Source organism: Scyliorhinus torazame, chromosome 7, assembly GCF_047496885.1.
Source record: "Scyliorhinus torazame isolate Kashiwa2021f chromosome 7, sScyTor2.1, whole genome shotgun sequence".
NCBI classification, from domain to species: domain Eukaryota; kingdom Metazoa; phylum Chordata; class Chondrichthyes; order Carcharhiniformes; family Scyliorhinidae; genus Scyliorhinus; species Scyliorhinus torazame.
Window position 1 is genome coordinate 116,787,466 of NC_092713.1, and position 14,230 is coordinate 116,801,695.

The 14,230-nt window shown below is 48.6% G+C and overlaps 1 protein-coding gene across 1 annotated transcript in view; it reads left to right on the forward strand.

Annotated features, from left to right (window-relative positions):
• mrpl37 (mitochondrial ribosomal protein L37) overlaps positions 1-14,230 on the forward strand; it is a 50,037-nt gene that overhangs the window by 13,388 nt on the left and 22,419 nt on the right. The window contains exon 2 of the mRNA XM_072511327.1: positions 942-1,125. Within this exon, the coding sequence (XP_072367428.1) occupies positions 942-1,125 (184 nt within the window). The remainder of the gene's footprint in view (positions 1-941; positions 1,126-14,230) is intronic.

Sequence of the window (14,230 nt, forward strand, 5' to 3'; positions counted from 1 at the left end):
TTTTTAAGAATATGACCTTGCAAAGCAAGGAAACCGAGGATTTTCCTTTTATTCATTGAGTAGATTTCAATCTTAAATTTTTTTTTAGAGTACCCAATTAATTTTTCCCAATTAAGGGACAATTTAGCGTGGCCAATCCACCTACCCAGCACATCTTTGGGTTGTGGGGGTGAAACCCACGCAAACACGGGGACAATGTCCAAACTCCACACTGACCGTGACCCAGAGCTGGAATCGAACCTGGGATCTTGGGGCTGTGAGGCTGCAGGGCTAACCCACTGCGACACCGTGCTGCCCTTTGATTTCAATCTTGGGTGATAGATTAGTTGGGGCTAGTATGGAAAATGGAATCCATCCCCACTGGTAATGATTATGTTGATACGAATATCCCATTGCTTGGCACCAGAGAAAGATGGTACTGGTTACAGATTATCCCGCTGTGATGGTGGAAATGTTTCGGCCAGATTGTACTGCCTATCAGCACTGAAATAAGCTATACAGCCACCCGAGTTCCGTCAAGGAAATCCCAACACAAATTTTGGAGTAAAACAGTAGAACAACATGTTGTATAATTGCATGCAAAGATCATTAGAAATCCTGTGTAGAACACACTTGCCCTCCACAAGTCTCATATATAAAAATATATGATCATTTTATGCTACTTCATCTTTTACAATTTGTACACTTTCCATTCAGTTTTAATGTCAACTTTAGTGTAGTTGCAGCCTGAGGCCACTATATGGTTCTGTAAAGCAATTCTTTGCTGTGTCCATGAACTCTTTCTATTTTCAGATATAAAAAGAAGCTTGTATCATTTAGTGACTGGGTAATGCAATGAGCAATTAACTAGTATCTATATAAATAATATTAATGCTGGTGTTACTGCAGTAATGGTGGGTTTCGTTAAATGTACACACATTAGGATTTATTTTTGTTTCCAGGTGTTAAGCAAGCTCTGTGGCTGACCAAGTCTAAACTAATAGAAGGCCTTCCTAAGCAGATACTAAGCATAGCTGAAGATCCTGCAAATTGCATCGAAGACCAGGATGAGCGGGTGGAGGCAGCTATCAGTCATGCCCGTTTTTGGACCACCACTGAAACTCGTCCCAAAAGAGATCGGTTTTGGTGAGCAGACATATGTTGCTGCTAGAGTTGTTAACTCAAGAGATTTTTTTGTGTAATTCTTGAGAAATGCTGCACGGTAAATGGGAGGGGGCAGTGGGTAGGGGGAGGGGGCTGTGACGTGGTTTATGTTTGTAAACATTGTGGTCCAGCACTTCAGAGTTACTGAACCATGAAAACGATGAATGAAGCTAGGCTCAGGGCTGTGGTTGTGGAAGCTGTCGATCACAACCCACTAAGTGAAATGAATGAATGGTTTGCAGCTCAAAGATCTGAGGGATTTAAACACGGGTCACTGGTTTATTCTTTCCAAGAATTGACATGTGGTGCTTTCTCTGTCTGAGCCAGCATCTATAATAATCTTTATTAGTGTCACAAGTAGACTTACATTAACACTGCAATGAAATTACTGTGAAAATCCCCTAGTTGCCACAATCTGGCACCTGTCCACACCCCGGTACACTGAGGGAGAATTCAGAATGTCCAAATCACCCAACAAGCACCACTTTCGGGACTATGCCCAGGTGAGTGATCTAACAGCAATTCTTTCCACTGACCCTGTCTGGACTGATCTCTAATTTCCAGACAGTGGTCTCTTTTCTTTGGGGGTGGGGGAGGGGTGGCGTCTGTGGGGTGTCCCCCTATTTAGGGGTGTTTTAATCTACACTAGACCCACGGGGCTGGGCTGATTAGGCTCCTTGTGGACTATGAGCTTCCCCGCTGATGGGGCAGGGCTTCCTCATCAGTCGGAGAGGAAATCAGGATATTAAAAAACCCCGGCCCGAGTGTGGGTTGGGTGCAGGTAATCCTTCTGAGACCAGCGTACACAGAGTCTTGACTTGTTTTCAATAAATCTTTCATTCCTTACACTTCCTGTGTGACTGCTCCTTGAACTCAGCACCGACGAAGAGGAGTGGAGCTGCAGATGGCGCCATTTTTGCTGTAAACGGCCGCCTCACTGAAGGCCTTTGAGGTTATTTCGCCTGCCACAGTGATGCTGCATTTTGGGAAGCTAGAGGTGTTTGATCCAAGTATCGAAGAGGGTAAGCATTATTTTTTTCAGGCCAACGATATTCTTGGCGATGAACGCCGGACCATGATTCTCAGCGGCTTTTGTTGCTTCCACTTTTAGTGTGATAAAAAACTTAACATATGGTGCCACGCCGGACTCTTAAGTCATACGCGGACCTGGCAGCTGATGACTGACCAAACATTTGGTCATCGCCTCGGACTACCATTTCAATACAGCCAAATGGACCTCTGGGGAGTCCAGAAGAGATTTGTTGCCATGTCTCAGGAAACTTGTGGAGTCTGCAAATATGGTGCCGCACTCTCTGAAATTTTGCGTAACTGGTTGTTCTGCGGTGTCCATAATGCAACACAGTGGAAATTGCTTGCTGGACCTCAAGAGGGCTGTGGAAATTGCCTTGTCATGAGAAAGCGCAGAACTGGGTATACATGAATTGGAAGGGATAGAAGACCTAAGTTTAGGCTGCACCCCTCCCCAGGGTGCGGCACCCCGTTGGTCAGGTAACTCCAGTTCTCCGCCTTGGGCAGAAACCCGCCGGGGCTTGGCTCAGTGGACGAGGACGACCCTGAGTGTTGTTGGATGTTTGTTCAGCATGGTCACAGAGAGAGGCATCTGCGGGATGGTCCGTCCGCCCATTGCACCGCTAGGCCTGGCTGCCTGCCCCGGTCCTGCACCACCATCATGGAAGAGCCCACCGATGATTGTCGACAACTGAACTGCATTTCCGCATCCAAAGTCGCCCCCATTAAGGTCACGGTTCATGTCAATGGTCACCTGTTACTGATGTAGTTGGATACTGGTGCCGCCATCTCGGTTGTCGTTAGGCACACTTTTGAGAAACTCCAGACGGGGGTGCAGCTCCTGTCATTGCGGAACACTAAAGCTCGGTTGGCCATGTACACCGGGGAGCCGCTGGTCATTGCTGGGACCACTATGGCCCTGGTGGTCTACGTGCAGCAGTCCGCTTGCCTACTCCTGGTGGTGGTCAGAGGTGACGGCCCCAGTTTGCTCGGTCGCAACTGGTTATAATGCCTCAGCATAGACTGGAAGCAGGTGTTCCTGATGGGTTTGGGCGGCCTCAACATGGTATCAGCAAAGTGCCCCGAGGTTTTCATTGGCTGGACTGGAAAAAATCCACGGAGCCTTGGCAAAGATCCATGTGGACTCTGCGGTATAACCAAGATATTTTCGTGCTCACCCAGTCACTTGCATGCTGCTGCCTAAGGTGGAAGCGGAGGTCGACCGGCTTAAAGGTTTAAGGATCATCCAACTAGTGACATTTGCTGAATGGGCAGCACCAGTCACCCCCGTAATTTTCTTTTTTAAATTTAGAGTACTCAATTTATTTTCTCCCAATTATGGGGCAATTTAGTGTGGCCAATCCACCTAACCTGCACATCTTTGGGTGTGGGGGTGAAACCCACGCAGACATGGGGAGAATGTGCAAACTCCACATGGACAGTGACCCAGGGCCGGGTTTAAACCCGGGTCCTCAGCGTCGCAGTCCCAGCGCTAACCACTGTGTCACATGCTGCCCTTGGTCGTCCCCATTATGAAGCCCGATGGCACTGTCTGCCTCTGTGGCAACTATCAAATGCCAATAAATAGGGCCTCCAAGCTGGATCGGTATCCCATGCCATGGGTCAAGGAAATGTGTGCCAAGTTGGCTGGTGGTCACTCCTTCATCAAACCCAACATGAATCATGCGTACCGTCAGGTGGTGTTAGACTTTGAGTCTCCTAAATATGTGACGGTGAACACTCCTCTGGGGCTGTAAGAGTACGCCAGATTGCCTTTCAGTGTGTCATCAACCTGTGCTATTTTCCAGCATGTGATGGAAAATCTTTCGTGGGGCCTACCGCACATAGCTGTTTTTCTAGATGACATGTTGGTCACGGCACGTCTGAACAGGACCATCTGGATAACCTGGATGAGGTGCTCCATCGCTTCACTGAGTCTGGCGTTCCCCACTGTTGTGAGAAATATGTTTTTCACGCCCGTGAGGTGACCTATCTGGGCCATTGCATGGACCGGGAGAGCCTCCACCCGTTTGAAGATAAGTGTGGGCCATTCGACAGGCCTCTGTGCCAGAAGGGGCGATGGAACTCCATTCGTTCCTGGGCTGGTCAATTATTATAGCAGGTTTATCCTAGGCCTTGCGACTGTGTTGGCCCCCTTGCACAATCTCTTCAAGAAGAACCAGGTATGGGTATGGGAACAGCCAGAGGTGGCGGCGTTTGCTGAAGTGAATGGCAGCTCACTTCTTCTCAACTGCTGGCTCATTTCGGCCTCACATAGCTGCTTTTGGTCACCTGTGACCCCTCACCGTACGGCATCCGTGCCGTATTATTCCGTCAGATGAACGTCAGTCGGGAGTGCCCAATCGCTTTTGCCTTGAGGACACTTGCCGTATTGTTCCGATAGATGAACGTCAGTGGGGAATGGCTTTTGCCTTGAGCACAATTATGCCCAAATAGAGAAGGAAGGGCTGGCCGTGGTCTTTGCCATCAAAACATTCTGCCAGTATGTCTACAGGCATCGATTCACAATATTAACCGATCACAAGCAATTGCTGGGGTTGTTCAAGGATAACAGGGCTGTTCCTCCCATCATGTCGTCCAAAATTCAACGGTGGGCCCTCATTCTGGCAGCATACAAGTACCTGCTGGAATATCGCCTGGGACTGGAGATAGCGCCCGTGGACAGTTTTGAGTAGGCTTCTGCTCCCAACGAGGCCCAAGATGCCACCCAGGGCTGACGAGGTCATCGCTACGCTGCATTTCATGGACACATTGCCAGTTATGGCAGCCCAGATATGTGCGTGGACCCAGACCGGTCTCCTGTTATCCAGGGTTCGTCATATCATCTTGTATGGAGCCCAGCTTGCACCTTTCCCATGAACGGAAGGCATTTACAACAAAGATCGCTGAGTTCAGTGTGGAAGATGGTATACTCCTTTCGGGGAATGCGAGTGGTGGTTAAGGGCAAGGTCACATCTTAGTGGATCTCTGCAATGGGCACCCTGGCGGTCAAAGATGAAGATCTTTGCCCGCGCTTCTGTGTGGTGGCCAGGTATGAACGTGGAGATTGAGCAGCTCGCTCAGCAACGCGGAGTGTGCCAGGAGCAGAAGTTCCCATCTGCAGCACCATTTCACACCTGGGAAAGGTTGGGTTGCCCATGGATACACCTCCATGCTGATCTTGCCAGTCCTTTTCAGGGGTTCATGTTCCTCCCCTTCATGACACCCGCTCTAAAAGTGGCTGGATGTCCTCCGGATGTCATTGACAACTTCGTAGGCGATGGTTGAGAGCTTCAGCTCTCATTTAGTATTCACGGCATTCCAGAGGTACTGGTCTCTGACAGCAGGTGTCATTTACTAGTGTGAGTTCAGGAATTTCAGGAGGATCGATGACATACGCCACATATGCAATGCCCATAACACCAAGCGTCCAATGGTTTGGCCAAGACGGCGGTCCAGACGTTCAAGCGTGGAATGACCCTCGACACATGGTTGGCTCACTTTATTTTTCGCTAAAGCACCGTGGCGCCAGCGGAACTTGTGTGTCGTTGGTTTCGGACTCATCTCATTGTGCAGTGAGGGGGCGGGGGCTTGGTGCGTGGCCAACTGTGGGACCTTGCTGTCAGTCTACCCAATCAAAATGGTGGCCCGATACTCGTAATCCTCGCAATGCATACATTTGCATGTCATTGGTTTGTGAATTGCTTCATGACTGCAAATCAGGTCCAATTCCCCTCTGGCAGGAGAACATAGTCTCCCAAATGGAGGATCCAGGCCAGTGTGTTTCCATTCTTTATTGGATGTTTAAAATTGAATTTCAAGTTGTTGTTTGTAAAGGAAGCCTGAAACTATTTAATAAGACCTGTGTCTACTCGTCCTGTTCTCTTTACTTGCGGCATAATGCAAAAATGCCCAATTGGAGACATGCGGTCAAGCAGTGAGCAGTCTACATATATTTGCATAATAATGCACACGAGAAACAGACTTAACTCCGATCCCATCCTCCTTTCTAGGTGTTTCACTGCTCTCTCTCCTTTGCCTATTTTCCTGAAGCATGTTTCTTTGTGGGCAGCAGGGTAGCACAGTGGTTAGCACAGTTGTTTCACAACTCCAGGGTCCCAGGTTCGTATCCCAGCTTCGGTGCACGTTCTCCCCGTGTCTGCGTGAGTTTCCTCCGGGTGCTCCGATTTCCTCCCACAGTCCAAAGATGTGCAGGTTAGGTGGATTGGCCATGCTAAATTGTCCTTGGTGTCCAAAAAGAAAGGTTAGGTTGGGTTACGGGGATAGGTTGGAGGTGTGGGCTTAAATGGGGTGCTCTTTCCAAGGGCCGGTGCAAACTCGATGGGCCAAATGGCCTCCTTCTGCATTGTAAATTCTATGATTCAATTACTTTCCTCTTGTCTTTCATCCTGCTTTTCTGGTTTTCTGCACTGTGGGCCAGATGTGCATGTACAACTCTTCCTAATGCATTTCAGTTGGCAGAGGGAGCTAGAGTTTCTGCCCCCTTCTGCTGCTTTGTGTTTATTTATTTATCTTTTCCCCTCTTATAGGCATAACACAGTTCTTTACAGCATTTGAAATTGAAGAATCTTGTACATCAATACAGCCAATTCTGATAGAAGAGAGTTGTATGCCACTCCTCATGACCATATCACTTCATAGCCAATTAATTATTTTTAAAGTGGTATCACTTTTGTTATAAGATTTTTAGTTTGAAAATTATAATTTTAAAATGCAAACTAAGTGAAAGAGGCCGAGTCCGGCAGTCAGGCCTGGGGTTACTACAGATCAAAAGCAGATCCATGTTATGAAGCTATGATGTGAGGTGTTAAAAGTTCAACCATAGGAATATTGGTTACAGGAGGGCCTTGCAGGTCTGTGAGGGTTTAAATTATTCATGTGATTTTCCCAGATCAGAGAAAGAAGGGAAAGTTTTGAGCTATCCGTATACTTTTCAGTTCAAAACAGAGGTTCGAGTTAAAGATGATTAACTTGCATTTTTATCTGAAGACAGGTTAATGGGTACCATGTTGCCACGAAGATGGGTTGAGAGGGAAGGTTCCTTTGGTTTAATATATCTGTGCTATTTTCACATTCTGTGAGGCAGTTGGCCTGGGAGAAGTCTGTGAGAGGTCTGTGAGCAATTTGGAGAAGGCAGAAAGAATCTGCCAGGAGCTGTGAATAAAGGCAACAGAAGTAGAGAGTGTTTCTGTGAGATACTATGCAGGAATTGCAAATGGAGTCTATGCTGTTGCCTTTCTTTTCTGTGGCTCTGTTCCAATTATGGCAATCAGTGAGTTTCCCCTTTCTATGTTATCTATGTCTGAACGCTTAGAGCCACCAGGTATCAAATGATACCACAAGCTTCAACCGGCTATCGATCAAAGAGCCAAACATCAGTTAGTTAGTTCAAGGTCAAGGGTACTTTTATTTACACCCAAATAGTCATGCAACATAAACACTACTAGTTAACTACACCTATCGACTAAGACTACCTGTACTTAACTTCGGGCACCCGGCTCAGATCCAGAATCGAACAGCGGCCACTGTTTTCTGACCTATCGGGTTCGAAGGAGTAACTGCTGCTCAGCTAGGCTCATCCGTCTGGTAGCGAGCGTTGAACTTGGACTTGCTTCTGGTGTTGCTGCACTTGGCGATGGCCGTGACCAGGGTACCAAGACCAAGAGAGAGCGACCGTGTGGCGGACTCTTCTTCTGATACTCGGGGGGGGGGGGGGGGGGGGGGGGTCACGCTCTTTTGGGCGGTCCTTCGATTGGGCCTTACTAATTGGGTGATCCCTGATCACTGTTCGATTCCTTAGCCAATAAGTAGGCGGGGATCTGGATGGCTGGGTGTGTCGCAAGCGGTCATTGACCCTGTTCTTTGCGTTTCCCTTGAACAGGGAGTGGCGCCGAAATGTCTGGGACTGTCCCGGTCACTCGAGTACCAGTCCTTTGTTTTGGTGAAGATGGTCAAATGCTAATCTGCCCCATTAAAATGCTAATTGGATGGAGTTTTGATTCCGTTTTGAATATGCATTTCAGGCTCTGAGCCTGCCTGAGTCTTGGCTTGTCCATTTTACCCGCCAGGCTTTGCGAGTTTCTCTGTATCTAGTTGGAAGTGGCCACCCCAGATGATTACAATGCTCAGAATCAAAAGTCCAGATTTATGAAACATGCAAGATTGCTAGATCTGCCTAGTCAAGCTACTGGAAGAGATTGGCAGTGGAGGGAGAGTTTTGGTTTTCCACAGGGAGCGTGTTCTGGAAGTGTCGGACTGAAAAGCTAAGGAGAATCGGAACAAATTCAGGGAGCTGTGACACAAAGGTGATTTGATTCGAGGTGAATTAAATGAAAACTCCAATAATGTAACAAGGGATTCTTGGATTAAATTACAATTAAAACGGGGAGTGTTCTGTTCAGAATTTTGATATTAAACTATAAGGGTCCAATTGTAGTGTTCAAGGTTTTTAAAAAAAAAAAAAAATTTACAGTACCCAATACTTTTTTTTCCCAATTAAGGGGCAATTTACCATGGCCAATTCACTTTTTTTGGGTTGAGGAGGTGAGACCACACAGACACGGGGAGAAAGTGCAACTCCACACAGACTGTGAACCAGGGCCGGGATCGAACCCGGGTCCTCAGCGCTGTGATGCAGCAGTGCTAACCACTGCATCATCGTGCCAGATGTAGTGTTAAGTTAGTAGTGCTGTGATGTGTTACAATAATCATTTAAAGCGTGATATTTTGTGGTGTGGTCCTTTCAGTTAATACAGTAAGTCCTTGCTTTAAGTTGCTCCACTTAAAATTGTTTTGCTTTAATGTATTTAATTCTTTAAGGCTTTTTTCGATTTTTGTCGCCATTTTCGGTTTTCCGTCAGAACTTGCACCTGGACCGGCTGCTGCTATGTTTCAAAATGGTTTCAAGAAGGAGATAGATATATTTCTGCTAAAAAATGGGTTAAAGGGGGCAACCTGTGGCTGTCATGATATGCAGACACACACAAAATGATATACAGACAAGCAGCTAATGGACACAGCACAGGGCATGACCAATAAGCAGGCAGGACACTCTGGGGTGGGATCTGACTATAAAAGACACCAGGCACTCGCACTCCACCTCTTTCCACTGATGAACATCTAGAGAGTCAGTCAAGGGTGTTGTTACAATCTCACACCTCCACAAAGAGCTAGTCTGGTTCAGTCAGACAGAGTAACCACACTTAAATTAGCAGAGTCAAACTCACCGAGAACTGTGCAATTAGTTCAATAAACCTGATTGAACTAACTTCAAGGTCTGGAGTATCTTTCTGATTTAAGCTGCATCCAGTTGCAGCCAGTGTTAGACCAGTGTACCTAACACAACATGATACCAGGAGACGAATAATTTAAGGTGGCTTACCTCCGTCTGTTCCGTGACGACCAGCAAATGTATCCCGGCACCATGGAGAAGATTCAGGCTCCTCACCAGCTCAGGACCTACGACAATCTCAGTGCCAACTGGCGGATATTCAAGCAAAAGTTTCTGCTGTACATCGAAGCCTCAGACCTCAAGGGTGCGTCTGATGCAAGAAAGATTGCGCTTCTCTCAACAGCGGGTGATCAAGCCATCGAACTCTTCAACTTGTTTAACTTCACCGAAGGCCAGGACAAGACAAAGTTTCAGACCATCCTGGACAAGTTTGATAGTCACTGTGAAGTGGACGCCAATGAAATCTTCGAGCGCTACATATTCAAACAACGTCTTCAAGGTAAAGATGAATCTTTCAATGCCTTTTTAATTAGCCTCCGCCTGCTCGCGCTGTCCTGCAACTTTGGTGATATTGCTGACTCCATGATCAGACCAAATCGTGTTTGGAGTTCACTCTGATCCTCAGAGAGCTGCTCTTACAAATCAAGCATATGACCCTGCCAGTCGCGATTGAAACATGTACAGTGCATGAGCACGCAAAATATCGGTATTCCCAATACAAATCGGCTGAAAATGAGAAACTTGCCTCCCACGAGGCAGTGAGTGTGCAGGCCATCTCCCGGATGCAGCGCCTCCGCATTGAAGACAGCGGCCATCTCGCACGCTTTTCCCGGAGTCCCACGCACGCGCAATGCGAACGGGATAACGAAGCGGCCGACACCCACACTGTGCAGGTGCAGACGTCTGCCGATCGCACTGCGCATGTGCAATGACATGCGCCGTGTCACGACGCCGATGTCATGATGTGCCCGGATTGGCAACACCCACTTAAAGGGACACTGCCCTGCAAGAGGCAGGCGATGTTTAAACTGCGGGAAGCCTCAACACTATAGCTGTGTGCAGGTCTGCACCACCAGTCAGAGGCCCGCTCCCAATTCTGACGATGGCGCATTCAGAATGTGCAACGACGATTACAGGATTCTGATCCTGGCAGTACAACGGATCCAGAGGACGAGTGCCTGGAGTCCGCCTACCGAGTGGACATCATTACAAAACGTGAACATGCCACACCTAACTCATCTCACATTCAGTCCATCCTTGCTGTGGATTCGGAGGACGAATGGCGTGCAGTGATGCAGGTCAACCGCTGCTCCATCCAGTTCAAGCTGGACACAGTTGCTTCTGCCAACCTCCTCTCACAGGCAGATTTCAAACGCATCAAGAAGCCCCTCAAGGTCCTTCCAGCAGCCTGCCAGCTCCTGGATTATGACGGTAATGCCATCACGGCACTGGGGTCCTGCCATCTACTCGTTTTCAACCGGAGTACCCATGCACGGCTAAGGTTTGAAATTGTCAAGCCGGACAGGGCATCCCTACTGGGCGCACATGCCTGCAAAAAGCAAAACCTGGTGCAGCGGGTTTATTCAACGACATCCTCCAATGTGGATCTTCAAGCTGGCATTGACAACATCCTCGCTCAGTATCCAGATGTGTTGGACGGGATGGGCACTTTGCCATATCGGTACAAGATCCTACTGCGACCTGATGCAAAGCCAGTGGTCCATGCACCATGCCGGGTCCTGGCTCCGCTGAAGGAGCGCCTGAAGGAGCTGCAGAACAGGGGATCATTTCCAGGGTAACCGAACTAACTGACTGATTCAGCTCGATGGTGGTCGTTACAAAACCCTCTGGAGACCTGCGCATCTGCATTCATCCCAAGGATCTCAACCAGAATATAATGCATGAACACTACCCCATTCCTGAAACGGGAGGAACTCGCCAGTGAGATGGCACATGCACAGTTTTCACGAAGTTAGATGCGTCACATGGATTCTGGCAAATCAGCTGGTTGAGTCCAGCAGATGGCTCTGCACCTTCAACACACCGTTTGGCAGGTACTGCTATAACCGTATGCCGTTCAGCATCATCTCTGCATCGGAGATATTTCATCGCATCATGGAACAGGTGATGGGCATCGAAGGGGTTCGTGTGTACCTGGACGATGCCATCATATGGTCCACGAATCCTGAGGAGCATGTTTCCCATCTCCGGCAGGTATTCAGCCGTGTCCACGCCAATGGCCTGAAGTTGAACAGGGCCAAATGTTGCTTTGGCATGACGACACTCAAGTTCCTAGAAGACCAGATCTCTCAGCAGGTCAAGGCCATCGCAGCGATGAAGGTCCGGGAAGACAAGAAGGCGGTATTGCGCTTCCTGGACATGGTCAATTTTCTGGGCAAGTTCATCCCAAACATGGCCTCACACACCACGGCCCTACGAAACCTAGTGAAGAAGTCCACTGTCTTAGAGTGGAAGGCGGCCCATCAGGCAGAGTGGTTGGAGCTGAAAGCCAAGCTCACCACGGTACCCGTATTGGCATTTTTCGACTCAGACAGAGAAACGAAAATCTCGACAAATGTGAGCCAGGGTGGCATCGGTGCGGTCCTGCTGCAACGCGATGACACTTCATCCTGGGCACCGGTTGCCTTCGCATCAAGGGCAATGACGCCCATCGAACAAAGGTATGCACAAATCGAGAAGGAATGCCTGGGCTTTCTCACTGGCATTCTCAAGTTTCCCGACTATGTCTACGGCTTGCCGACATTCACAGTCGAGATGGATCACGGGCCCCTGGTCCACATCATCCACAAGGACCTTAATGACATGACGCCTTGGTTGCAGCGCATCCTCCTCAGAAGGTACGATTTGGACCTGGTCTACACACCTGGCAAGGAGCTTATCATTGCCGATACACTGTCCCGCTCCATCACCGTGCCTAGTGAACCACTGAATGTCATCCGGCAAATTGAGTCACAGGTTGAGTCAGAGGTGCAGCTGTGTGCTAGCACCCTCCCGGCATCTGATGAGAAGGTGATTCGTATCCATGAGATGACAGCCAAAAAAACCCTCTTGCAGCGTGTTATGCAACATCTAGCCAATGGCTGGCAAAAAAAGTGCCCTCAATTTTTCAATGTAAAGGACGACCTTACGGTGGTTATTGGTATCCACCTCAAACTGGACCGGATTGTAATTCCACACGGTCTCCAGAGCTTGGTGCTCCGTCAAATCCATGAGGGCCACCTGGGTGTGGAAAAGTGCAGACGCTGAGCCAGGCAGGCTGTCTATTGGCCCGGGATCAGCCAGGACACCGCAAACATGGTCCTTAACTGGGCGACCTGCCAACGCTTCCAGCCAGCGCAGAGTAAGGAGACACTTCAGCAGCATGAAATCAAAACCTCTCCGTGGTCCAAGGTTGGCATCACCTCTTTCATGCAAATGGTCATGATTACGTGTTAATCATTGAATACTGTTCCAATTACCCTGAAGTTATGAAGCTCTCCGACCTCATCTCGGGCGGTCATCAAGGCATGGTATCCCACTCACTGTCATGAGTGACAATGGCCCGTGCTTCAGCGGCCATGAATGGTCTCTGTTTGCCCAGTCGTATCAGTTCAAACACGTCACTTCCAGCCCACACTCTCCGCAGTCAAACGGAAAAGTTGAGAAATGGGTGCACATAGTGAAGCAGCTCATCTGCAAGGCCGCGGATTCTGCGTCTGATATTCACCTTGCGCTGCTTGCGTACAGGGCGACCCCACTGTCCACTGGCATGTCGTCGGCTCAACTCCCGATGAACAGGGACCTGTGAACGACACTTCCAGCCAGACACGTGCCCAACCTGGATCACCTCCCCGCTGCTGCAGAAGGTGCAGCAACTCCGAGACGGGCAAAAACAGGGCTTTGATGCTCATGCCACCGATTTGCCCGTGTTATTCCCGTCAGGCACTGTTCTGGTCAAGATCCCTGATGGAGGCTGGTCAGCTCCAGCTGCCGTTGTTCGACAGGCTGCCACCCGCTCGTATGTTGTACATCTGGCTGATGGTTCTGTTGTGCGACGAAACAGACGGGCACTGCACAAAGTTGCGTGCCCGCAACCACATTCTTCTCTGTTTCCTTCTGTTGTTTTGCCACCTCCTGATACCTCGACTCACGAGGCCACCAGTCAGGCTTCAATCCCGCCCATCAAGGCGTTGTCGTCCCCACCACCACCTCTCCGGCGGTCGACCAGGATCAGACTGGACTTATGAACATTTGTTCTGTTTGCTGTGTTCTGGCGTTAGACAGCTGTTTCAACATGTACATATATTCACATCCACTGCATGTATGTATGTTAATATTGGCCTATTCTTGTAAATACGTTCACATATATATCATCCAAACATATATTTTTTAAAAAGGGAGATGTCATGATAGGCAGCCACACACATAATGATATACAGACGAGTAGCTAATGGACACCGAGAACAGGACATGACCAATAAGCAGGCAGGACACACGGGTGGAATCTGACTGTAAAAGACACCAGGCACTCACACGCCACCTCTTTCCACTGATGAACATCTAGAAAGTCAGTCAAGGGTGTTGTTACAATCTCGCACCTCCACCACGTGACTAAGAGCTAGTCTGGTTCAGTCAGACATAGTAACCACACTGAAGTTAGCAGAGAGTCGAACTCGCAGAGAACTATGCTAACTGTGCTATTAGTTCAATAAACCTGATTGAACTAACTTCAAGGTCTGGAGTATCTTTCTGATCTAAGCTGCATCCAGTTGCAGCCAGTGTTAGACCAGTGCACCTAACACGACA